Source organism: Plecotus auritus (genome assembly GCF_963455305.1).
Source record: "Plecotus auritus genome assembly, chromosome: 9".
In the NCBI taxonomy this organism is placed as follows: Eukaryota; Metazoa; Chordata; class Mammalia; order Chiroptera; family Vespertilionidae; genus Plecotus; species Plecotus auritus.
This window is the reverse complement of record NC_137783.1, coordinates 110,222,470-110,249,121: the sequence shown is the minus strand read 5'-3', so window position 1 is coordinate 110,249,121 and position 26,652 is coordinate 110,222,470. Positions and strand designations below refer to the sequence as shown.

The 26,652-nt window shown below is 45.3% G+C and overlaps 1 protein-coding gene across 3 annotated transcripts in view; it reads right to left on the bottom strand.

Annotated features, from left to right (window-relative positions):
* C2CD3 (C2 domain containing 3 centriole elongation regulator) overlaps positions 1–26,652 on the bottom strand; it is a 134,212-nt gene that overhangs the window by 9,554 nt on the left and 98,006 nt on the right. For 2 of the 3 annotated variants that reach the window (XM_080642152.1, XM_080642153.1), the window contains 4 exons: positions 25,289–25,447; positions 21,818–22,035; positions 17,557–18,469; positions 13,680–13,791 (listed from right to left, as the gene is read on the bottom strand). In XM_080642152.1, coding sequence (XP_080498278.1) covers positions 13,680–13,791; positions 17,557–18,469; positions 21,818–22,035; positions 25,289–25,447 — 1,402 coding nt within the window. The remainder of the gene's footprint in view (positions 1–13,679; positions 13,792–17,556; positions 18,470–21,817; positions 22,036–25,288; positions 25,448–26,652) is intronic. The other variant, XM_080642154.1, reaches the window with a different exon arrangement.

Here is a 26,652-nt window from a genome sequence, read left to right as displayed (position 1 = left end):
CTAACCACTATACAAACTGCCTGATTGGAGAGAAGAGGGAAGTACAGCCACAAATTGAGACCAGAGAAACCTTGCCCTAGACCCCCAGAAAGCCAGCAGCAGAGCCTGGGCAAGGCATCAGGTCTGCTCTCAGCTTCCCAGCTGCGTGGAACACCGATTACTAGTAATGTCTGAAACACTGTGGTCTGGTTGAGTGGAGGTGAGAACACTAGGGTGGGAGGGGGTGGGCAACCTGCCTGGCCTTGTCTCCAACTTCCTGCCTCCTACACTCTTTTTTGGAACAGTGTTTGGCCCCATGCCTGTGGTTAATCTAGAGGCTCATTCATGATGTGGCAGAGCCTGGCGGTCAGGAAGGAAGGCACAGAACAAGACAGGGCAATCTCATGGTAAGGAACTGTTACATGGGCAGCCAGAGAGGCCAAGGCTCAGATGACAGGTTGTTTCTTGCTCTTTGCTTCTGATCCCTATCTTAACTTGATTGTTTCGGTCCAGGCCTATCTCTCCTCATCTCTGGCCTTCTCTCTAGACTATATTGTTTGTACCTCCAAGCTTCCAAATTCTGCGATTCTGACAGATTTTTCTTCCAATCCACAGCCTACAAAGCCTTCCCTTCACCTTTGTTGAATTCTACTCAAGCACCCCATGTGACGCGGTCTTCCTTTCCCTATCCTCATTTTCTTTGCTTTGTTTTATTTAAGTGTTAATGTCATTTGAGGAACTGAATGGTTTGGAGGCCAGGGCCCTCAAAGAACTGTGCACTCCCTGAAGGCAGGGTCTATAGCACCAGATCCAGCTCTTTATTTTTTTAAAAATAAATCTTTATTCAGATTATTACCATTGTTTCTCCTTTTCCCCTCCATAGCTCCCCTCCACCCGGTTCCCACCCCACCTTCTGCCCTTACCTCCCCGCCACTGACCTCATCCATAGGTGTATGATTTTTGTCCAGTCTCTTCCTGAACGCCCCCATACCCCTTTCCCCCCTGAGAATTATCAGTCCACTCCCTTTCTATGCCCCTGATTCGATTATATTCACCAGATTATTCTGTTCCTCAGATTTTTAATTCACTTGATTTTTAGGTTCACTTGTTGATAGATATGTATTTGTTGTTCATAATTTTTATCTTTACTTTTTTCTTCTTCCTCTTCTTTAAGAATACCTTTCAGCATTTCATATAATACTGGTTTGGTGGTGATGAACTCCTTTAGCTTTTTCTTATCTGTGAAGCTCTTTATCTGCCCTTCAATTCTGAATGATAGCTTTGCTGGGTAGAGTAATCTTGGTTGTAGGTTCTTGCTATTCATCACTTTGAAAATTTCTTGCCACTCCTGTCTAGCCTGTATAGTTTCTGTTGAGAAATCAGCTGACAATCGTATGGGTGCTCCCTTGTAGGTAATTAACTGTTTTTCTCTTGCTGCTTTTAAGATTCTCTCTTTGTCTTTTGCTCTTGGCATTTTAATTATGATGTGTCTTGGTGTGGTCCTCTTTGGATTCCTTTTGTTTGGGGTTCTGTGCGCTTCCTGGACTTGTAAGTCAATTTCTTTCACCAGGTGGGGGAAGTTTTCAGTCATTATTTCTTCAAATAGGTTTTCAGTATCTTGCTCTCTCTCTTCTTCTGGCACCCCCATAATTCTGATGTTGGTACGCTTGAAGTTGTCCCAGAGTCTTCTTACACTATCTTCAACTTTTTGGATTTTATTTCAGTCAGTGTATGTTTAATTTCTAGTTGGTCCTTTTTCATATCTTGGAGTGTCTCGTTATATTTATCGGCCTTTTCTAGGATGTTCTTGAAAAGCCTTATAACCGTGGTTTTGAATTCTATCCAGTCGTTTGTTTTCCTCCATTTCTTTCTTTTGTGATCTGTTTTTTTGACACCACATTTTCACTGTTTCCCTGAGTTGGTAGGGTAGATTTGTGTGCTAGGTTTCCTATACGGCCCAGTGGGTTGGCCTCCCCAGTTCACCTGAGGTAGACACTCTTGGTGCACCCCTTTGTGGACTGTGTGTATAGCCTTGTTGTAGTTAAGACTTGATTGTTGTTGGTATCACTGGGAGGAACTGACCGCCAGGCCAGGTGGCTGTAAGGATCAGCTGTGTCTACGCTGGGAGAAGTTCAGTGCTGGAGACAGCCTTATAGGATTAGACTTGCCAAATTGCAATAGCCTCTGTGCTCAGCTTGGATGGGGTGGAGTCTCAGGGCGGAGCAGACAGTCTTGGCTTCCGGTCAGCCTTGCCCTTGCGTGCACGTGTGCGCCTTCAGACCTCTGCCTTCCCCGGCTCCCGAGTCTCCGCCGAGAGTCCAGATTCCCCCCACAAGAGCGTGGGTCCCCAGGGGCTCACCTGAAACTGGGGTTCAGTGCAGTCAGAACTGGGGCTCAGTGCAGTTAGGAGCTTCTGACTCCCTTCCACTAGGGAAAGCCTGTGGCAACCTCCGCAGCCTTTGTGCGCACTGGCACGTGCGCTCCTTCAGACCTCTGCCTTCCCCAGCTCCCAAGTCTCCACCCGAGAGTCCAGATTCCCCCCCGTAAGAGTGTGGGTCCCCAGGGGCTCGCCTGGAACTGGGGTTCAGTGCAGTCAGAACTGGGGTTCAGTGCAGTCAGGTGCTTCCGACTCCCTTCTGCTAGGGAAAGCCTGTGGCAACCTCCACAGCCTTTGTGCACACTGGCGCGTGCCTCCAGACCCCTGCCCGTCGGGGCTCCCCCGGGACTCCCTCAGGTCTCCGAGTCTCCAGGTGCCTTTCTCTCTACCTGACAGTCCAGACTCCCCCTGTATGAGCCTGGGTCCACGGGGTTTCGCCCGGGACTGGGGTTCAGTGCAGTCAGAACTGGGGTTCAGTGCGGTCGGGGGCTTCCTTCCCCCTTCCTCCAGAGAAAGTCAGCCAGGCTCTCAGCCACCCTTCCTCGCTGAGCGCACAAAGACCCTTTGCCGTACCTCCAATTCTCTGTGAGCTTTTCTCTTTCCTTCTAGTTGTAGAATTTTCACTCAGCCAGCTTTTCTGTGGTTCTGGATGGTGTCCATTCTGTCTTTTAGATGTAGTTTTGGAAATTGTTGTGCGAGGCAGCAATTTAGGTGCTTACCTATGCCGCCATCTTGGTTTCTCCCAGATCCAGCTCTTTAAATATTACAGGTGTTTTGTAGGAATTGGTGGACTTAGACATAAAACTGGTTCCCTTGTGGAACTGTGAGCTCTCAAAGGAAAGGGCCATAGTTCCTGTCTTCTGCATCTGGTTTGGGACTATGTCTTCGTTCATTTGCCAAAAGATGTATATTTCGAGTTTGAGGCTCAAACTACCTTCCTACTCTCTGGCTCTGGCCTTCCTGTGCTCAGGCCCAGCTCTGGCTCTCCTAATCACCAAGTGAAGTTATTGAAGGGTTCTCAGCAGAGAAGTCACATGATTTATTCAATGACTTATTTAACACTGAAGGGGCAAAGGCAGAAGTGGAGAGGCAAGTTAGGAGGCTCCTACAATAATCTAGGCAAGAGATAATGATGGGTTAGACGAGGGTGGTAATGGAGGGGGTGATAAAAAGTGGTTGGATTTGGATGTATTTTAAAGGTAGAGCTGCCGTAATTTCCTGGTGGATTGGCTGAGGCATCAGGAAGGATTCTAAAAGTTTGGCCTGAACAACTAAATTAGAAGGATAGATTATCTGTGAACTGAGATGGGGAAGACTGAGGAATAGGTCTGAGGAATAAAATCTGGTTGAGTTTTGGACATAAGAGATACCAGTTAGATATCCAAGTGGAGATGTTGAGGAGGCAGTTGGACATATGAGCCTAGAATTATAGGAGAGATCTGAGCTAAGTAACCATAAGGAGTCTTCACCATATAGAGGGAATTTAAAGTCCTGAGATCAAATGGGGTTACCTACAAAGTAAGTATAAATAGGGAAGTCTAACAACTATGCTCTGGGTCACCCTTCTATTAACAAGTAGGGAAAATGAGGGAGAACCAGTACAGGCCAAGCAGGAGCAGTCAATGAGAGAGGAGAACCAAGAGAGACTGATGCCTTAGAAACAAATGAAGAAAGTGTTTAAAGGAGAGAGATCAACTATGTCTTTTGCTGCTGAGGTCAAATAAACTGGGTACTCAGATTGGATAACTGACTTAGGAATATGGAGGTTTTTATTTTATTTTATTTTGGCAGCCTTGAAGAGGCCCTCCCACTCTAGTGGTAAAGTGGGAGTAAAAGTTGGATTACAGTGGGAGATCACATTGGCTACAGTATGGAGAGTGAATAGTGCTGGGAAAGCATGGATATGAGTGATTGGTCAGAAATAGTCATGGGCGAGATGACTGGGACTAGATAAAGAATTGATGAGAAGTGGATTCAAAAGATATTCAGGAGTTGGCATTAACAGGCCTTGGTAAGAGATTGGCTGAGAACTCGGGGGATAGAGTCGGAAGAGGGGAAGGTAACACCTATGCTGTGATTGAGTTTACCGAGATAAGTGCAGGCGGTAGAGGGGGTATGCAAAGGAACATGACAGGCTCATGTTTTGGATATAGTGAACTGTTTGTAACACATCAAAGACAAGACATCTAGGATACAGCTGGATCCATGTGTATCTGCAGCATGGGAGAGAAGTCTAGACCGAAGATAGGGATTTGTGAGTCATCAAACTGTAAATAACAACTGAAAGAATTGAAGTGGTTGAGATTTTCCTAAATGAATTCCTACAAGAGCAGAAGACATAAGTCTGGGGAAAACAACATGCAAATTACTTTTATACTCTTTCCTCCCCTTTTAGGGAAGTTGATAAAACTAGTTTGCTCATAGTGGCTAAGCAAACAGAGCCAGAAGTAACTTTAAATAAAACCAGGAAGCTGTCCCCTGAAGAGGTACTTCATCACTGGAGGGAAGAGAAAGCTGAGGCAGCTGAACTTGACAGATTCACAAGCAATGTGAAACCTGCTAAACCTGCCATCCTTCTCTCTCCTTCTTTGTATTTATTTTTTAAATATATTTTTATTCATTTCAGAGAGGAAGGGAGAGAGATAGACAAATAAATGATGAGAAAGAATCATTGATTGGTTGCCTCTTGCACGACCCCTACTGGGAATAGAGCCCATAACCAGGCATGTGTCCTGACCGGTAATCAAACCATGATGTCCTGGTTCATAGGTTGATGCTCAACCACTGAGCCATGCCAGCAGGGCTCCTTCCTTGCCTTCTTGAAGAGGCAAAAATTATAAGACGAAACTGTCATGAGGAAGGCGAGCCAACCTGTGTGGCACGTGGTATTCTACAGGACAACCACCCTGTGAGGCCTGATAACCCCATCTGGCAGATAAGAAAACAGACTCAGGAAGACCAGAAGACTTGACTAATGTCACAAAAAGACCTGTATCCACTATACATGGAGTAGGGAGGGGAAAAAGCCTGCTCCACAAATTCTTGAAGTAGAGACAGTCTGGAGCAGTGGTCGCCAAACTTTTGGACCTCACAGACCACCAGTGGTCCGTGGACCACCAGTTGTCGACCGCTGATCTGGAGGGTTTCAATGTGGACTGAGGGATTAGGCCAGTGCTTCTCAACCTTTCTAATGCCGCGACCCTTTAATACAGTTCCTCATGTTGTGGTGACCCCCAACCATAAAATTATTTTCGTTGCTACTTCGTAACTGTAATTTTGCTACTGTTAATGAATCGGAAAGGAAATATCTGTGTTTTCCGATGGTCTTAGGCGAGCCTGCTAGCGGTTCTCAACCTGTGGGTCGCAACCCACAGGTTGAGAACTGCTGCTGTAGAGCCTAAGACCATTGGAAAACACAGATATTTACATTACGATTCATAACAGTAGCAAAATTACAGTTACGAAGTAGCAACGAAAATAATTTTATGGTTGGGGGTCACCACAACATGAGGAACTGTATTAAAGGGTCGCGGCATTAGAAAGGTTGAGAACCACTGGATTAGGCCCTCCCTTAGATCTTATAGTGAAGCCAGAGTAATTGAGCCAGCACTTACAAGCTCTCTTTTTGAAGATGGATCACTTGCCCTGGCCCTGAAGCAGGTCAGCTATAATACAGCCAGCCCAAGACACTGGCTGAGAAGAGCTCAGCAGCCTCTCAAATCCTCTTCTTCTGCCTTCAGGCCACGGCTGGCCTTAGGAGGAGGCAGAATAGATGGAATCCTCAAATGGGGGTACAGGATAGGGCTCCTGTCCTCCCCTCCTTATCTCTCACTTTGAGCTGTTGATTGTGCATATTTTCTCTCCATCTCCTGCATCTTCCCCTTCTCCCTTTCTCTACTGGATCATTGCATTAGCATACAGAAAGTTCTAGCTGGTCTAATATTTAAAACACAAAACCAAAACACCTCCCCTTGAACTCACTGCTACTCCAGTCCCTATGCTGTTTCCCTGCTTCATATGCACAGCCAAATTTATGGGAGGAGTTGGTGTCTCCATTTTCCCAACCTTCAATCATTTTTAAACTTTAATATGATTTTGTGATTTCATCATGTAATACATCAAAAAAATCTATGTAACACATGTAAATTATGAACATAATAAAAATTAACATCTGTAAATCCACAAAAACAAACCTAAGAATTAAAAAATTATTAATAATGTTGAATAGACCTGTGTGCTCCCCCTTCCTTGCCTTACCCCCTCTCCACAACTATGAACATTGCAGTCAAACTGTTGAAAACCAAAGAGAAAAATCTTAGCAGCCAGAGGTGAAGGTCACATTACATCCTATATAATAAAAGAGTAATATGCAAATTAACCATCACTCACTCACACCCACAAGCCACACCCACCAGCCAATCAGGAGTGAATATGCAAATAAACCCAACCAAGATGGCTACGGCCACAGAGAGCAGGAGGGAGGCTTGGGTTTCCCAGGCAATGGAGGAAGCCAAGCTTTCTGCCTGCCCTTGCCAGCCTAGGCCTCCACTCAAGGCTACAAAGTTTCAATGATAGAAGATACATAAGTCCAAACAGAAATGGCGGCAGCCACGGAGCTGGAAAGAGCAGGAGGCTAGGGTTGCCTGCGGCAATGGAGGAAGCCAAGCTTCTGCAGCCCTGGCTGGCCCAGGCCTCCGCTTAAGGCTACAAAGTTTCAATTATAGAAGATACATAAATTCCCCAAAAAATGGCTGCTGCCTCGGAGCAAGCAGAAGGCATGGCTCCGCTCCAGGCTACAAAGTTTCTATTGTAGAAGATAAACCCCAGATACCAGGGCCTCCGCTTGGGTTGCCAGGGGGTGTGGCCGGCCTGCAAACCACCACAGGCCCCTCGCCCAGGCCGCCTCACACCCCAAGGGAACCCCCACCCTGGTCCGGGACACCCTTCAGGGCAAACCAGCTGGCCCCCACCCATGCACCAGGCCTCTATCCTATCTAATAAAAGAGTAATATGCAGATTGACCATCACTCCAACACACAAGATGGCTGCCCCCATGTGGTCAAATATCCTGCCCCCATGTGAACACAAGATGGCCACCACAAGATGGCCAGCAAGGGAGGGCAGTTGGGAGGGACCAGGCCTGCAAGGGAGGGCAGTTGGGGGCGATCAAGCCTGCAGGGGAGGGCAGTTAGGGGTGAACAAGCCAGCAGAAGAGGGAAGTTGGGGCAACCAGGCCTGCAGGGAAAGGCAGTTGGGAGGGACCCAGGCCTGCAGGGGAGAGCAGTTGGGGGGAACCAGACCTGCAGGGGAGGGCAATTAGGGGTGACCAGGCCTTCAGGGGAGGGCAGTTAGGGGTGACCAGGCCTGCAGGGGAAGGCAGTTAGGGGCAAACAGGCTGGCAGGGGAGCAGTTAGGCATCAACCAGGCTGGCAGGGGAGTGGTTAGGGGGTGATCAGGCTGGCAGGCAGAAGTGATTAGGGGCAATCAGGAAGGCAGGCAGGCGAGCAATTGGGAGCCAGCAGTCCTGGATTATGAGAGGGATGTCCAACTGCCCATTTAGGCCCGATCCCAGTGGGCAGTCGGACATACCTCTAGGGGTCACAGATTGGAGAGGGTGCAGACTGGGGTGAGGCACACCCCCTCACCCCGTGCACGAATTCCGTGCACTGGGCCTCTAGTTTAACAATAAGAATGATGGTTGCTTCTCATTGGAAACTGGAAATCAGTAGTGTAGACAGTTCTAAATTCTAAAACAAACAAACAAAATTCAAGTTGTTCTACATCCAGTGGGGAAAAAAAAGCCTTTAAAAAATGAAGGCAAAATAAAGATATTTTCAGACAACTGAAACTGAGAACATCAGTTACCAGTAGATCTGCACTACATGAAATTCTAAAGGAATTTTCTTTACAATGTATGAATTCCCTTCATACTGAAGGGAAAGGCCCTAAACTGAAATCAGGATGTGAAGAATGAAAGAAACACAAGAAATAAGTATGGGGTAAATATAAAATACTGTTTTATGTCTTAAAATTTTCATGTCTTAAAATTTTCAGAGTAAGTCCACTTTTAAGTCCTTCAGAGACCCCAAACTGAGATGATTATGATGCCCTTGCCCAAATATAATTCACAATTAAGTCTAAAATAAATCATACACATAAAGAAGATAGTAAGTTCTGATTTATTCCATGGTGACTATTTCAATGTTTTTTAAAAAAATATATGTAACTAGTGGCCTGGTGCACGAAATTCATGCACATTAAAAGGGGATTAATTAGAGGAAATAATTTAATATTGCTATTTGCCCTTTCTCTATAATAGAAGTGTCAGAGATGAAAGAAAATTAGTAAAATGTATATGAAAACCTTCCTCCTGTCAGAGTCTGGGGCACACCATGGGACCCAGTGTCAAGTTCCCGTCCACCCACATGCGCCTCAAAATCGTGTGAGACCCAGACCCGGTTGCCCCCCCTGACCCGCATTGGGATAGATCCAGACCTGGCTAGTCCCACCCTTGTCAAGCCTCGCAGGCCAGGGATCGTAGCCTCAGGTCCCCTGGCCTGGCGCCAGGATGGGGGGCGTGGCCTGAGGTCCCCCAGCCCAGATCGGGGTGGGGGGGCGTGCCTTGAGGTCCCCTGTCAAGCCCCGCCAGGTGTGGGACATGGCCCGAGATCCCCTGTCAAGCCCCGCCAGGTGTGGGACATGGCCTGAGGTCCCCAGTCAAGCCCCACCAGGCGGGGGGCGGAGGGGGGGTGGCGCAGACTCAGGTCCCCTGGCCCGGCACCGGGAGGGGGGGAACAGCCTCAGGTCCCCTGTCAAGCCCCATCGGCAGGGGGGTGCAGCCTCAGGTTCCTCCTGGGCAGGGGGCGCGGCCTGAGTTCCCCTGACCCAGCACTGGGGGTGCACCTTGAGGTCCCCTGTCAAGCCCCGCCAGGCAGGGGGACACAGCCTCAGGTCCCCTGGCTCAGTGCTGGGGCGGGGAGTGCGACCTGAGGTCCCCCGGCCTGATGCCGGGGTGGGGAGTGCAGCCTGAAGTCCCTTGTCAAGTCCCACCTGGTGGGGGGCGTGGCCTGAGGTCCCCTGTCAAGCCCCACCAGGTGGGGGGCATGACCTGAGGTCCCCCGGCCTAGCACTGGGGTGGGGGGAGCAGCCTGAGGTCCCCTAGCCCAGCACCAGGACAGGAAGTGCACCTTGAGGTCCCCTGTCAAGCCCTGCTGGTGGGGGGTGTGGCCTGAAGTCCCCTGTCAAGCCCCACCTGGTGGGGGGCATGGCCTGAGGTCCCCTGGCCTGGCACTGGAGCAGGGGGAGCAGCCTGAGGTCCCCTAGCTCAGCACCAGGACAGGAAGCGCACCTTGAGGTCCCCTGTCAAGCCCTGCCAGGTGTGGAAGGCAGGCTGAGGTCCCCTGTCAAGCCCTGCTGGCCTGAGGTCCCCTGTCAAGTCCCACGGGGGTGGGGGAGGGCCAGGGGTGGGCAAACTTTTTGACTCGAGGGCCACAATGGGTTCTTAAACTGGACCGGAGGGCCGGAACAAAAGCATGGATGGAGTGTTTATGTGAACTAATATAAATTCAAAGTAAAGGAGCGGAGGGGAGAGCAAGAGAACCCTCCGCTCTTTCGGCTCCGCGGGCCCGATAGAACAGCCGAATGGGCTGGATCTGGCCCGAGGGCCGTAGTTTGCCCACGGCTGGTGTAGCCTCAGGTCCCTGCTGATTGCTTGTTAAGGCTCCTTATGGGAAGTTGGCCTCAGCTGTGGGTGTAGCCATCTTTGTGACGGAGTGATGGTTAATTAGCATATTCCCTCTTTATTAGATAGGATTCTTAAAATTCCTCCCTTCCCCCCAATCCCTTAATTTTTGGTGCCTCTACTTGTTGTGCCTTAAACACATACTTGATCCCTAGGTTAGTTAGCATTGGCTGGCATCTAGCCAAGAGCATGACTCAGAAAATGCAGTTACAAATGCATCAGGTAGTGAGAGAGACCATGATCAGTGAGGCTGACCAACCTCCTGAGATTTCCTGGATTGTGGGACTTTCAGTGCTGAAAATGGGACAGTTTTGGGTGTTAACTGAGATGACTGGTTACCCTAACTAGGACCCCGAAATGAGGTCTTGAGGAGAGAGCTGACCCTGAGATCAGCAGGCAAATAGTATTTTGTGGGCAAGAAAGAAAAGAGACTGGAGAACTAGCGGGTTTGAGTGTTGGCCTGCGGACTGAAGGGTTGCGGATTTGATTCTGATCGGTTGCAGGCTTGATCCCTGGCCCCAGTAGGGGTGTGTGCAGGAGGCAACCAGTCAAGTGTCTCTCTCACATCGATGTCTCTCTCTCGCTCGTGCTCTCTCTCTCTCTCTCTCCCTCCTTCCCTTCCATTCTCTTTGAAAAATCAATGGAATAAATATCCTTTGGTGACAATTAACAACAACAACAAAAAAAATAGACTTGTTCTTTAACTGAAGTGAAAATTCTTTCTCCCTCTCCCATATTTTTATCGTATGTTTAATAGACCAAAGACAGTATGTCCCCTTGGGAGTTGGCACATTATGAAGGCGAAAACGCAAGGGCAGGAACGTAAGTTCTGCTTGGCAGGTGAGGCATAACAGCTCGAAGTGGCTCACAGACCTCCCTTCCTAAGGGGCATGACTCACACTTCACCCACTTGGCTGATATAGGGAGAGGGAAAGGAAACGAACAGTGTCTGTTTCTTTCCTCTAGGGTAATTCTCGCTATTGGGTAAGAACTTTATTAGCCTGGTGTTATTTATAAGGAACCTGAGACTCGGAAACTTAGCTACTGCGTAGCAGATTAAGTATTTCACTCCCTGGATGTTTTGCTCACAAGCTTGTGCTTGTTGCTTGGACGTAGTCCCATGACCCTCAAGTAAATGCTGATGGGTATGTATGGGACATGCAAGGAAGATGCAGAGAGGAAAGAGATGAGCTGGTGACCATAACCAGACTAGAAATAAAGGCCACAAAAATGCAGAGTTCCTGGGTGGGGACTGTTCCTCCGAGACAGGATGTTCAAATTTGATAAAAACTGAGATGTGTGGGAACTTAGGTTGACCTATGTGCCAAATCAATGAGATGTCCTGAAAATGGTGCTGGGGAAGTTGAGGGAGAGAGAGAGAAGGAAAACCAGTAAAAGGACAGACATCTAAAGGCTTCTCTTTAGGCCAAAACCGGTTTGGCTCAGTGGATAGAGCGTCAGCCTGCGGACTGAAAGGTCCCAGGTTCGATTCCGGTCAAGGGCATGTACCTTGGTTGCGGGCACATCCCCAGTAGGAGGTGTGCAAGAGGCAGCTGATCGATGTTTCTCTCTCATCGATGTTTCTGACTATCTATCCCTCTTCCTTCCTCTCTGTAAAAAATCAATAAAATATATAAATGCTTCTCTTTAGGACTATACCCTCAGGCTCTTAGGATACTTCTGCACTGACCCCATCTGTCATCAAAGTAGGCTCTGGAAAAGCATAAAAAATGTTTAAATGTTAATTGCAAAATGAAGTATACTTAAAAGGCAAATTGGCCAGAAAATATACCATAAGACAAGTGTCACGATTTTAAAGTGGTATAATAAAAAGCAGAGTTTGGAGTCATGTATTTAGAATGACTTACTAGTTGGGAGACCCTGAGCAAGTGACTGAATCTTTAAAATAGAAATAATAATACCTTGTAGGTTGGCATGGGAAGCTCCGAGCCTCAGTTTTCTCATTTTTTAAATGGGAATAATAACAGTAACCACCCTCATTGGATCATTCGAAGAGTTTATATATGTAGAATACTTAGAATAATGTTTAGTGCATAGTAAGCATTAAATAGGGATTAGTTATTATAATTAATAAACAAGCTAATATATTTTACCCGTAGTGCATGTATTATTCTCTGAAATTATCGTTGTTGTTGTTTTTTTTTTAAGTTCCATGAGGCCGGTAATTTGTGCCTAGTTTACCCCATGATTGAGAATAGTGCCCGGCACGCAGTTGTACTTCATGGCACCTTTCTCCACATCACTGCAATTACTCTTTCAAGGTCACCAATGACCACTGTGCTGCCAAATCTCAAAGACAACCCATTCTCCACTCAGCACCTTGGATGAATCCTTTATAATTGAATTAGCTCTTACTCTTCTGCTTAACACACTTAGATGGATAGCCTTGCCTTTAGAATAAAATCAGAAGTCCTTTCCTTGATTTACATGTCCTTTATGATCTGGCCCTTTGACCTCATTATGTCAGTCTCTACGTTCCAGAGCCACCAGCTCTGAGTCAGTTCCTAAATCATGCTGAGCTCTTTCAGTGTGAGGGCCTTTGCATTTGTTGTGTTCTCTGCCTGGTATATGCTCTCCAAGTTGCTTACATAGATCCTCCTCCGTGTAGTACAGTAAGTAGTTAGGAACACAGATTTTGAAATCAAACTGACTTGTTTCCAGTTTAGGCTCTACCACTTACTACCTGTGTGAGGCAAGTTACTTAACCTCTGTGTACCTCAATTTCCTCATCTTAAAGAAGGAAAAAAAAATTATGTCCCTCCTTACGTTGCTGAAGTATGTCAGTTAATATAAAGTGCTTGGAACTGTGCCTGGTAACAGGCAGGCACCACATTGATCATCTTTTAGCTGAAATACGGACTCTTCAGAGACCCTGTTTTTAATCAGAGCACCCAGTACTCATCACAATCTGTAAATATTTTATTTTTTGTTTACTCTTTGTGCTCCATGAAGACTGAGAATTTGTCTTATTTACTACTGTATGCTCAGCACCCAGCACAATGCTTGACAATAACTATATATTGAATGATTAGAAAAGTAGTTATTTTTCTTGCCACCCTCAAGGAACGTCAGGTGCTGTGCCAAGGTGGAAAAGACAAGAGCTGGGATTTGTACCAGTGTTCCAACCACCTAACTCAGCTGAGTGGTGAATAGTTACGTGGTGTTCCATAAACAAATAGGTATGCCACTGGTATTCTCTTCATCCAGGCCTTACTCATTGTTGGGTCTCCTAAGGTTGCACCTCCTGTAGGAAGCTTCTTCTGCACACACCCACCATGGCTTAGCTGGAGCTCCCAGCGCACTAGGTATGCATTTCTTAGCTGAGTCCTGCTTTTATGCTTCTGCACTGTTTCTTCTACATCATCTTAGCTGATGATGTCCTGCCCTTAACACTTTTGCTCTTCACTTTTCCTGAGCTCCTTGCCCAAAATGTTGGGCCCATAGAATATGCTCAGTAGAAACTTGGAGAGTGACCCCCGCCAACTGCCTTTTCAGGAAGGCGGCCCAGGGTAGCTCTGCATTGATGAGATGATGACTCTATAGGAGAGAAAGTTCTCTTACCTGATCTGTTGTGGCTGGTGGTGGCAAAGCTGTAGAGAATGAGAGCAACCGCAGGGAGGCCTCCAACTGCTGAGGAGGCAAAAAAAAATTGGGCACCACAATGGGGTCTGGGCTATCATGGTAGTTAAGGGACACATACACCTAGAAATCCTCCCACCTGCCAGACCAGCAAAGTCACTGGTCTTAATTATCCTTGCATCCCCCGCTACCCCCGTCCCCAAACCTATTCCTGCCCATGAATCCTCTGCTCATGGTTCCCTCTGCCTAGAAGGCCCTCCCCACTCCTAACAAATCATAGTCTATGCTTTCTTTATGGGCCAGTTTAAATCCCACCTCCTCTGGGAAGCTTTCTCCTGATCTTAGGCCACAGTGATTCCTCCTTCTAGAGCAGAGTTTGCAAAACAGGATAATGCTTGATGATTTAGTGTGATATGAATCTCAATGTGTTTTTCTCAAAATCCCCCCAAACTTCTCCAAGGCAAAGATGGCATAGTTTCCATCAGTGACCTCACTACTTCCCTAGAGCGCCACATGAGGCTGGTAGGTAGCAAGCGTTAATGATACTTGTTTGAGGGCCTGCTGGCCAAAACCGAGCAGTTAGAAGTTAGTCGGACAAGGTGGCTCCAAGGGGCAGTGTCTTATAGACTGGAGGAAGATGCCTAGTAAAAAAGGAGGGTCCCCCTCGTTCTTTTCTGCTTATACACAGAAATGAGGGTTCTGACTAAGTGGGCACAGCTGGTCCACCCAGTCTGGATGTAAGCCCTTGAAGGCAGATACTGGATCTTGTACTTCTCCTTTGTATACCCTGCAGATATCAGCACTGTGATGGGAATATTTGTTCAAATCACTTATTCAGTTGGAAGGGGAGGGATGGGGCCATTTTGAAGTTTAATTTTTTGTTTCTGCTCAATAAGCTAAGTATGGTTCTAATTCAAATTGGTTTATCATCCTTTTTCCATGCTGGACTTTGAACTTCAAGAGGGCATAGATGATCTCTTTCATAGCCACATTCCTGTCACCTGGCATAGTACCTGGAACACAGTAAGTGTTCAATAAATACCCACCAAATGAATGAAATGCAGCATTTCCTGCTTTGGTTCAAGTCCCTGACTCTTCTTCAGAGGCCCTGGTGAGGCAGGGCTTATGCTGTTGCTGCTCTGACTGCTGGGGAATCTTCTGGATAGTCAGCTGATGCTGTGGGGGAGGAACGGCTTTGCTGTGAGGTCTCAGGAGTGTGTCTGAAACACTGAAGTTCCCCTCTTCTCCCATCACCTCCTGCCTAAGGGTCCTGCTCCAACAGTAACTTCTGTCAATATTAGATGATTAACTTCAGGTAAGTTCACTTTTATGCCTGTTTCTTCACCAGTAAAATGGATATACTAATAGTAACTTTTGTTTTGAGAATTAAGAGTTTATACATGCAAAGTGCTGAGAACGGTGCCTGACACATAGCAAGCATTCAATGCCGGCTATTCTTGTCTCCCTGGTTAATGGGAAAAAGTTGCTTTTTCTCACTGTCCTTACCACTGGTTCCCTCACCCACTGAAAACTGCTTTGCATTCTCCATTTTGCACTGTCCTCCATAATGCTAAAGCCAGTGAACACAGGTCAGTCTATAATCTACTGGGCCTGTCAAGTGTCAGTGTTGACCACTAATTCCTGAAACTCTGTTCCCACACTGCCTCTCTCCTGCTGCTCCACCTCTGACCAGCTCTTCTCTGTGGTTATCTGTTCTGTCCACCCTTTACATCAGGACTCTGTCTTGTGTGGTTCTCCCTTTCCATGTTCTCCCTGCAGCCCTAATCTATTTCCACAACCTACCTTTATAGCTGATCTCGTCCTGAACTCCAAGCCTAATTAAATGTCTTATAGGCACAGGTCCAAAATGGAAATCTGCTCTTTCCCAGAAACTGTTTATCTCTATGTGTGGTTCCCTATCCAATAAATGACACCATTACCTAGTAACTTGTGATAGAAATATCTAAGTCATAGATATTTATCACACATGATGTTTTCCTCTTTGTCCTTCCTATCTAACTAATCCTCTCAAATCTATCCCTCTCCTTTTCAACATCATTGATGTTTCTATCTCTCTCTCCCACTCCCTTCCTCTCTCTGAAATAAAAAGAAACATATTAAAAAAATTAAAGCAGTCTATACTTTTGGTCAGACTTTCTTCTGGTCTCCTCTGATCTAATCCTCTCTTTACAGGGAACTGGTGACTTTCCTAATATGTAAATCTGACCATATCATACTCTTGCTTGCCAGTTAACATTTACTGAACACTATTTACGTACCAGGCACTGTACTAGGTAGTTTATATCATTATTTCAATTTTTACAATCACCCCAGGAAAAGGTCTATTATCTCCATTTAAAGATAAGGAAACAAGTTTAAATTGCTTGCAGGATAGTCTAAGCAACTTAGCCAGGCATACAAGGCCCTTGAAGATCCAGCTCTACCTCACCTCTCACCATGTGTTTACACGTGGGCTTTAACCACAGTCAACTGCTGCTGCCCAGAAGCCAGGCTTTCACCTGGCTATGCCCCTGCACACACAATCCACTTTCTCATCTCTGTCTACAGAATGCCCATTCATCTTTGAGGTCCAGCTCTAATGTCTTTTACTGGGATACCTTCAAGCAGTTATGGCAGCTTCCTCCTCTTGTTCCCCAGCATATAGTCCATGTATCATCACCGAACTTAGAACACTAACTGTCATGGTGAGTTTACTGTTGTTGTCATTACCTCATAATGGGAATTTCTTGAGGTAAAGTCTGATTAAAATCTCTGTTCTCAGTACACAGCACAGGGCCAGGCAATACTCGTTTTTTTGAAAGAATAGTTGAGGGAAGGTCTGAATTAGGACCTGTGACTGCTCCTCCACTGACCATAAACTCTGAGCACTGTAAAGGCAGCAGTGTCAGAAGCCGCATTGAGGGAGTCCAGGAAAGAACTCCACCAGAGAGTTGGCTGTCAGTACTCAGCCTCCAGTCATTAAAGCCAACTGGTTAGGCTGCACATGTGAGGGGTGGTGATGGTCCTAAGCGGTTTCCTTTCTCCATAATGTGTCAACTGCGTTTCAAAGGAGAAAAAAACGCCATTTCAACTCTGCCTACTTCCCCTCCTCTTGGCTCCATCACTTGCCTTTAAAAAATATTAGGCAAATCACTACAACTCTGAGCCTCAGTTTCCTTACATGCAAAATAGAAATGATAATACCTACCTTAAAGACTTGAGATAGCCCTAACCGGTTTGGCTCAGTGGATAGAGCGTCGGCCTGCGGACTGAAAGGTCCCAGGTTCGATTCCGGTCAAGGGCATGTACCTTGGTTGTGGGCACATCCCCAGTAGGAGGTGTGCAGGAGGCAGCTGATCGATGTTTCTCTCTCATTGATGTTTCTAACTCTCTATCCCTCTCTTCCTCTCTGTAAAAAATCAATAAAATATATTTAAAAAAAAAAAGACTTGAGATGATTGAGTTAAAAATGTCAAGTGCTTGGCACAAAGTAAATGCTCAGTCAGTGGTAGTACTCTTCTATCCCATCTGCACCCTCCACTTCTATTTCAACTGAGATTAAAGGTTCTCATTCCTAGAGCCAGCTGTAAAATACCCAACACAATAATCAGGCCAGGATAGGCTAATGAATGTGCTCCCAACACCTAAACCCCGTTAAAAGCCTGTGCTTCAGGGGGCTGGTGTTAATGGGAGAATTGGAGCACCTTGTCAGTGCAGGTGAGTCTTCTGAAGGGTCTTCCCAGGCCCCTCAGTGAATCCCATGAAGGTGGTGGCCACTGCTCATGCCCACTAGGCTGGCCTAAGCACCAGCATCCAAAATGCCTACATTTGGCTACTTGTGGGAAACATCAAAGGATACAGAAGGAGATTCTGCTTTGTGGAAACCTCTGATCCAGATGCCGCCTGCTTCTGCCTGATGTCAGGGCAGTTGATGGGTAGCCCCTTATGATTTTCCCTTTTGTTCTGGGAGGCTAGGTGTAGAGGGAATTTATCCAAGCTATCAGCAGAGTCACTTAGCTCATTGGAGGCAGCTTCATCCTTAGCCAGGGCCTTTGGCTTAGGCTCCTGGTCCTGATCTACGCTTGGTGAGCAAGCGTTGTTCTTTAGGGCTCTTGAGAGTGTCACACCTGGGATGAGCTGAGGGTCTGCTGAGGCAGGCTCTCCAACCCAGGTCTTAGGGATCTTACCCTCACAAGGAACAAGACTTTGGCTAGCAGAACCCTGCCTAGGCAGGTGGGAATTGACAGCTCTTTCTGGACTGGACAGAAAGCTATTTCTGACCCTGAGTTCCTCTCTAAGGCAGAGCTCGGGAGAAGGACAAGAGGGGCCTACCCTCTGCACCTCATCAGGATGAAGGCTAATGATCTCACTTGAGTCTGACACAAAACTGGACCAAGGGCTTGTTTTGTCTGTTATGGTGGTGATCTCATTGAGTGTCCTGGGCTCAATGATGTCTTCTTCATAGTCTTCATCACTGTAGGCTGGGCCTGCCTCAGTGTCCTCATTGCTCTGCATCCTTGTAATAGGTATTGTGTGTCCAAGGGACTCATGGAGCATTACTCTTCCACTCGAAGACTCTTCTGGAGTATGGGGAGGAGGGGAGTCTGCACCCTCATCTGGAGCTCTTGCCAAGGGCAGGTCTGGAATTGTGCTCTGTTCTTGCATGGCTCCTGTGTTCTGAGCATCTGGGAGAGTGGTAACTTCTCTGCTTCTACTCCTGGCTTGGTGAGAACTCAAAGATGCTTGAGAATTCCTGGTGATAGTCTGCAGATCTGAATAGCAACAGATATCATTCTTACTACAAGGTAGGGACACAGACCACTCAACTTTCCCACATTAGCCTCTAGCTTCAGAATTATTCTTAAAAAAAAAAAAAGAACAAAAGGAAAAAGAAGTATTCTTGCAATCAGACTGAACAAATCTTAAAGATAGTTAATCCACCCAAGAGTAAGTGAAACTATATTCAAAGCAGTATAATTTCTAGCACTTTATTCTAATATCAGAAGACCAAAATCTAATCTATTTATGGTTGTGGTTACATCTGTAGAAACGCTTTCAGAGACTATCTGCTCCTGCTCAGGAATTCTTGGGAGCTGAGAGTCCATGTTCATGCTTCCTTTTACTTCAGTAATTACCTATATTAAAAACCAAAATGAGAATCCACTTATTTACCTATTTGATGACAACTATTTGAACTATCTATTTTACTTGGAAAATGAAAGCAAGGAAATACCTATCACCCAAATGATAAGGTAGGGGAGGTTTACAGAGAAAATGGAGGCAGCATGGTGTGCTGGAAAGAGCAGAGGCTTTGGAGCTGGTCAGTCTTCCGATCAAATCTCTACCAACTTTGTGGTCAACAGCAAACTCTTTTCTCTGAGCCTGTTTATCTTTAAAATATGGTTAACGCCACCCTTTACACAAGGTTTTGATATAAAGAATAGATGAGATAAATGGGCACACACTGTGTGGCACATATATAGATACTTAATAAATGGAAGCTACTAGTCACCTCAAATTGTTTTAAAGATGAAATGGTAGGAAATAAATTAATAAACAGGTGTAGTAAATGTCATATGTTTACATGATTATTTGAGAGGAGAAAGAAGCTGGGAGGCAAATTTGACTCCCAAAAATAGGTATCACATCTCCCTCACAGCACCTAATGGAGTACGCAGCCTGCAGAAGGTCCTGGCTAGGCTTAATACATTGACAATTTTCAGGTCTCAAAGGGGAGTAGAAAATGGAACATCCCTGCTGCAAATAGGAACAGGAGCCAGGAAGCACATTTAATTGCTTCTGGCCCTTTGGCCTGAACTACCCTTCTGTCTTAGAGCAGTCTTTCTGCTTTTTAAAACCCAGCCCATCCTTTAAGGCCCCACTCTACTGCATCTCCTCCAGGAAGCCCTCCCAGATGCACCAGCTAGAAGGGATGGCTACATAGCCTTTTTTCTACATGAAAGCATAAGAACATGCTATTGTGTAATTGTCTGTCTACATATTTCTCCTATCAGATTGTGAGCTTCTCAAAGGCAGAGACCATGTCTATCTGATTCATGTTGCAACTTCAGAGCCCAGCAAAGGACCTGGCACATAGATGTGGCAAAAATGAAACAACCATTCAGTAACTCCCTCTCAAGCTTCACTCATACCTACTTGTCTAATTACTTCATTAAAAGTGTATTGAGATACGATGGAGGCAGAACCTGGCTTCTCTGATCCAATCATCTTTCAAAACTCATTGTGAATATTAATTCTTATCCTGTCATCCCCTTGCTTAAAATTCCCCATTTTCTTCCAGGAAAAGATTAAATACTCAAGCTTGCCTTCAAGGCCCTCCAGCTTTAATCCTTCAGTTCTTTTCTCTCTCCTCTTTTAATATAGCCCTTTAAAGGGATTCCCTATTTGCTCTCACCTCTACCTGCAATGAGCCTTCCTGTTTTTCTCTTAGCTCTCTTTTTGGGGGGCAGTTTCTTTGATTGACTATAGCATGTACACTAATGAAAGCAGAGACAATGCCTGTCTTGTCTACCACTGTACCTTCCTGGAACTAGTAAAACAATAGTGCCTGGCATGGTTAGTGCTCAATAAATAGCTGACAGAACATTATTTCCAAGCAAGAGGAAATCAAATACACAGTACACCTCTGGGGTCCTGGCTACCAACAGGTTAGATATCTAGAAAAACAAAGTAGGAATAAGATTTCTGGTGGGTTTTTTTTCCCCTTTAAAAAAGGAAAATGAAACTTATCCATCCGTGTGTACAATTTACATATTTTCCTTGAGCAAAAATGACACCAAGTGAGTTGAATTCAGGCGCTGATCTAAATGATTTCTCAATAATCCTCACAGCATGCCTGTTTCTAGGGCTTAACCCTAGATTCTGATTCAGTAGGACCCAGCAATCTGTATTTCAAAATAAACACCACAGGTGATTCTTATCTTAGGCAAGTTTGGAAATACTTTTTCTGGAGTGATCTCTCTCTGGGCTGCACAGTGGAATTACCTGGGGAATTATGAAAAATACTGATGCTGGGTCTCACTCTCAGACATACTGATGCAACTGACATGGTGCAGTCTGGGCATCTGGATTTTTTTTTTTTTTAGTATATTTTATTGATATTTCACAGAGAGGAAAGGAGAGGGATAGAGAGCCAGAAACATCGATGAGAGAGAAACATCGATCAGCTGCCTCCTGCACACCTCCCACTGAGGATGTGCCCGCAACCAAGGTACATGCCCTTGACCGGAATCGAACCCGGGACCCTTCAGTCCGCAGGCCGATGCTCTATCCACTGAGCCAAACCGGTTTCGGCTGGGCATCTGGATTTTTAAAAAAATATATTTTCATTGATTTCAGAGAGGAAGGGAGAGGAAGAGAGAGAGAGAAACATCAATGATGAGAGAGTATTACTGATCGGCTGCCTCCTGCACACCCCCTATTGGGGAGTGAGCCCACAACCCAGGTATGTGCCCTGAATAGGAATCGAACCATTATCTCCTGGTTCGTAGTTCGACTCTCAACCACTGAGCCATGCTGGCGGGCTGGGCATCTGGATTTTTAAAAGCTCCCTTGGTAACTCCAATATGTAGCCAAAGTGAGAACTACCACTAAGGGATTTTCAAAGTGTAGATTACTAACATCCAAAAGCAACTGGGGTGCTTGCTAAAAATGCAGACTTCTGGGCTCTTTTTGTATTTAGAATTAGAATTTTTAATATGTACGTAGTGGATTTTTTCTGAAAACAGAGTGGCACAAGTTCAAGAAGTGCTACTGAAGAACTCATTTAATCCAACCGCCCCCCCCACCCCCTTTTTGGTTGGGGAAACCTTAAGAAGGGAAAGGGTATGCTCAGAGTCAAATAGTAAGTCCATGCTAGAAACCCACCAAGGACCCCACCCAGGTCTCCTGCCTCCAGTCCAATGCTCTTTCCATTGCACATGTTCTTGTGCCATGCTACTATGCCTCTCCTTTCAAAAGGAAGACGATAAATAAATAAGATGATGAAAGCTGTTGGTCTCTGTTGGTCATAGGAGCTTGTCTGAGGATAGACATTCATCTGCTTTTTGAATAGCCACCCAGTGATCATGACTTCTCAACAAGAGGGGCCTGAGCCATACCCGTGATTAAGGAGCTGACTTGCAACACCAGGTTATTGGATTTTTCCAGGATGCACTGGCTCTCAGGATCTAGGCTGCTGGCTTCTGGCCCACAATGGTCCCCATGGCTCTGTTGGCACTGCAAGATAGTCTGAGTCTGAGGACTGAGGGGAAGTACAGGCTTGGTGAGCTTCTGGCTGAAGTACCTCTGAATTTGATCTAGCTCACTCAGATTCCTCCTGTAAAAAGAGAAGGGGAGAAGAGGACAAAAGGATCTTTCACTGAAATTATAAGCATCTTTTATGTTCCCCTGACATTCTACTGCTTGAGCTAGGACCTTAATACCTCTCATTTGGTCTGTTAATACTAGGGCTCTCTTTCTCTCCAATCTACCAACAACTCATCCTTCACTTCTCTGACTACAATCCCACTACTGGGGACAACTTTCTCCCTCTTCTGTATGGCTCATGCAATTATTCTTCTGATGTACAGCAAAAATCCCAACTCCTGGTAGGAAACACTCTTGATCATCATTCCAGTCATCACGCCCTCTACCTCTGACAGAAAAAGGCCTTACTCTGGGATAACGCTGACCTTTGCTACCTCATAACCATTCCTGATCCTTCAAGGCCTAGCAAGCTTTCCCTGACCATCCTCTAAATTGGCTTAAGGGTCCTCTGTGCTCCACAGTTCTATACTCTTCAATCCCATCACTTGCTTGTTTCACATTGATTTCCTCTGAGGAAGTATAAGCTCTGTGCTGATTCTTTTATATCTACTACACTCAGCATACTGCTTGGCAAAAATTAAATCAACATTAAATGGATATAAAAAAATGACTGTTAACACTGTTTTAATAAGTGATGCTTGCCACACTTCTTACAGAAAGTCTGGCGGGTTTTAGAATGTTCACCATGTTTGCGAGAGTGCTATCAGCATGGAAAAGCAGGCCTTTTTTATTCTTACCATTCTCCAGTGGTTGTTCACCAACCACTACCACCTTCATTTGCATAGGATTTAATATTTTATGCTTTCAAATACATTACCTTGTTTAATTCTCAGCCAACCAGATGAGATCAGTAATTACTGTTTTACAAATGAGAAATGTGAGGATCGGAGAATTTAAGTGATTTGTCCAGGGTGAGTGGTATGCAGCTACTCAGAATTTGGGACTCCAAGTCTTGTGCTTTTTCCATGATAATAGATGGGCCCTGTCCCAACAGGGATCATTCCTGTCTCACAGCTCTGAATGCTGGAACCTGAGTTCAAGCTACTCCCCCTGCTCTGTCCTTATTCCTTTCAACTATTAAGGTGCTCACATTTCTCCCTTTCAAAGTCCATCACCCCAAATCATTGATCCACCTCTCCCTTAAACTCCTTCACTCTTGGCATCTCCACTGACTTGCTGTATTAGATTTTCCTTTAGTTTTCTCATTATGTGTTAGTTTAGTTTCCCTAACTAGGGCATGAGCATCTGGTAATAGAAGATAATATCTCAAACTTCTCCATTTCTCTAGTATACTCAATGTGCCTGATGCAACTGGCACAGCATAGATACTAAATACCTGTGAAGTAAACCAAAAGTCTTTCTATCCTTTTGTTAGGAACAGTCTGCATGTCTTAGAGTCAAATCCAAGCTAAATGAGGGGACAAAGCTGATCCTTATTCTGTCACTAGAAGCCATGATTCTACTAAATCACAGTGGATTTACTTAGGTGTCTATATCTGGGTGTATGCCACATGGATAAATACCTGTAGCAGGAACATGCAAATAAATGTAAACACGGTGAAGCTTTAGAAAATATGCAAACCCAACTGGCGTTGTCAGAGGTTCTGGGTGCAGAACCTACTAATATCAAGCTACAAATTTCTCATCTGTGAAAAAAGTTTATTAATACTTGTTCTGTAGGCCTCACAGGATTGCTCAGAGAAAATACTGTGTTAGGGCTTTGTGAACCCAAGGAAGTAATACAAGATTATCTCTATTACTCTCTATTTGGTAGAGAGTCATCCTGGTAGCACTAGCATCACCTGAGAACTTGTAAGAAATGCAAATTCTCAGGCCCAATTGAATCAGGAATTGTATGGATGGGTCCCAGCAATCTCTGTTTTAACAAGTCCTTTCATGCAATTCTGATACACACTACATTTTGAGAACCAAAGCTTTAGAAGAGTGGATTTTAGCCTGGCGATTTTGATCCCAAGAAGACATCTGGCAAAGTGTGGAGACATTTTTGGTTGTCACAACTGGGAGAGGGGTGCTACTGGTGTCTACTGGACAGAATCCAGGGATGCTGCTAAATATCATGGGATATGCCCCACAGCAAAATATCTGGCCCGAATGTCAACAGTGTTGAGGTTGAGAGAAACTGCTCTAGGGTGAAGGAGAGTTTCTTTTTCTCTCTTCTCAGTGGGTTCTAAAATATGTTATGTGAATGACCTAATAAATATAGTCACACTATGGATGGTTTTACTTAAATAGCCTGTCTCCAGCTGAGAATCTAAAATGAGAATCTGGGTTCTAGCTGGTTTGGCTTAGTGGCTAGAGTGTCGACTGGGGGACCAAAGGGTCCCGGGTTCAATTCTGGTAAGGGCATGTACCTTGGTTACAGGATCCTCCCTGGCCTGGGCCCTGGTTGAGGCTCGTGCAAGAGGCAACCAATTGATGTGTTTCTCTCAGATTGGTATTTCTCTGTCTTTCCCTCTCTCTTCTACTCTTTAAAAAATCAATGTGGCCCTAGCTGGTTTGGCTCAGTGGATAGAGCGTTGGCCTGCAGACTGAAGGGTTCCGGGTTTGATTCTGGGTTGCAGGCTCAATCCCCAGTAGGGGGCATGCAGGAGGCAATGACTCTCTCTCTCATCATTGATGTTTCTATCTCTCTCTCCCTCTCCCTTCTTCTCTGAAATCAATAAAAATATATTAAAAAAAAAATCAATGGAAAAATATCCTCGGGTGAGGATTAAAAAAATAATAATAAAGTCCTTTTCACTGCACTACACTTATTAGATAATTCAGGGCTGATCCAGATGATCTATAATGGTCCTTCAATTCTCACAGTGCTTCTTTGGCTCAGATGCTGACTAAGGAAGAGGGAAGCATTAACAGGACAGATGCTGGTCTGGAAGAATTCAGTGGTTGTGAGGATAAAGATGGTGGACAGAATGAGGCTTCGTAAATTGTAAAGTAGATGAGAGGTTGTGTAGCTATGAGGGTAGTTATCAATAAGTTTGGTGAATAATCTAAAGTTCCTGTATTTACGGTGCATTAATAGAGCCTCGTGAAGGAATAAAAGGTCCAAGCTGAGACAGGTTCACGTATGAGGAAACCTGTGAGAAAACAGGGTCCAATTTGACACTAATGTGCATGAAAGCCCCTGTTAAACCTCCCAGAGGGGTGATAGTTGATGGAAAAGCTGTATTGCAGGTTGCCATTGCCCATTCACCTGTGCTCCACTATAGTTTCCTGTGTCTTTTCTCAGCAGAGGGCCTCACCTCAGAGAAGTCAGAATGGAAGTATGGGAGGACCAGGGTGGTGTGGTCAGTTTGTCTTCACTTGGCGAGACTGCCTCTCCCTGCTGCAGGGATTCATGAAATCGGCGGATATTCTGCACATGCTCTTCATGCCGTGATGCCTGGCTTCTTGCAACACTTCTGTCAGGAATAAATGGGGGCAAATAAATTTCCATCCAATGGGAAAACTCCTAGTGTGACAATAAACAAATCACCTTCCTGAAATGGTATTGCAAATCCATCCCACTACCACAGTTCTGGCTTCATCAACTTCTTGTATTTCAACAATCTCCTAAATAATCTTACCTTCAGTATTACCCATTCCTCTTGAATAAGTTTTCCACATTATAGCCTGAGTGATTTTTGAAAACACAAATCTGAAATAATGAGAACATTTATGGAGTCCTTATTACATGCCAAGCAATGCTCTAAGCATTCAACATGTACTAACCTATTTAATCATCATCATTCCTTTCTAGTTTTACCTTCTTTTTTATCTATAAAACAAATTTCAAATTCCTTAGTTGGGCATTCAAGAACTTGACCCCAGCAATAATCTCTTTATTTTTATTATTATTTAAAAAACTAGAGGCCCGATGCACAAAATTCGTGCAAGGGTAGGGTCCCTAGGCCTGGCCAGCGATCAGGGCCGATCTGTGGGGCGACTGGCCCCTGCTGACAACCCCGTTGGCTGGCCTGGGGCCTGCACACAGCTCCTGAGTTGAGCATCTGCCCCCTGGTGGTCAGTGCGCATCATAGCAACCAGTCATTCCACAGATTGTTCCACCGTTTGGTCGATTTGCATATTAGGCTTTTGTTAGATAGGATAATATTTTTTCTTTTCTTTTTTTTTAAGGATAATATTTTTAAAAAACAGATTCATTGAGAAATAATTCACATACACAATTCACCCATTTAAAGTGTACAATTCAATTATTATTTTTTTAATCCTCACCTGAGGATATGTTTTTACTACTATGTTAGAGAGAGAGGAAAGGGGGGGAGAGAAAGAGAAGAGAGAGGAGAAAGAGAGAGACATCGATTTGAAAAACATAGATTGGCTGCCCCTCCTATGCACCCTGACAAGGGATTGAACCCGCAACCTAGGTATGTGCCGTGATGGAATCAAACCTGCAACCTTTTGGTACTTGGGAAGATACTTCAACCAACTGAGCCACTCAGCCAGGGCCTACAATTCAATGGTTTTTAGTATATTCACAGAGTTGTGCAACCATCATCATAATCAATTTTAGAACATTTTCATTATCCTAAGAAGTAACCCTATACCTATTAGCAATCTCTCCACATTTCCTCCTCTCTTCCCAACCCCCATCCAGAACTCTCAG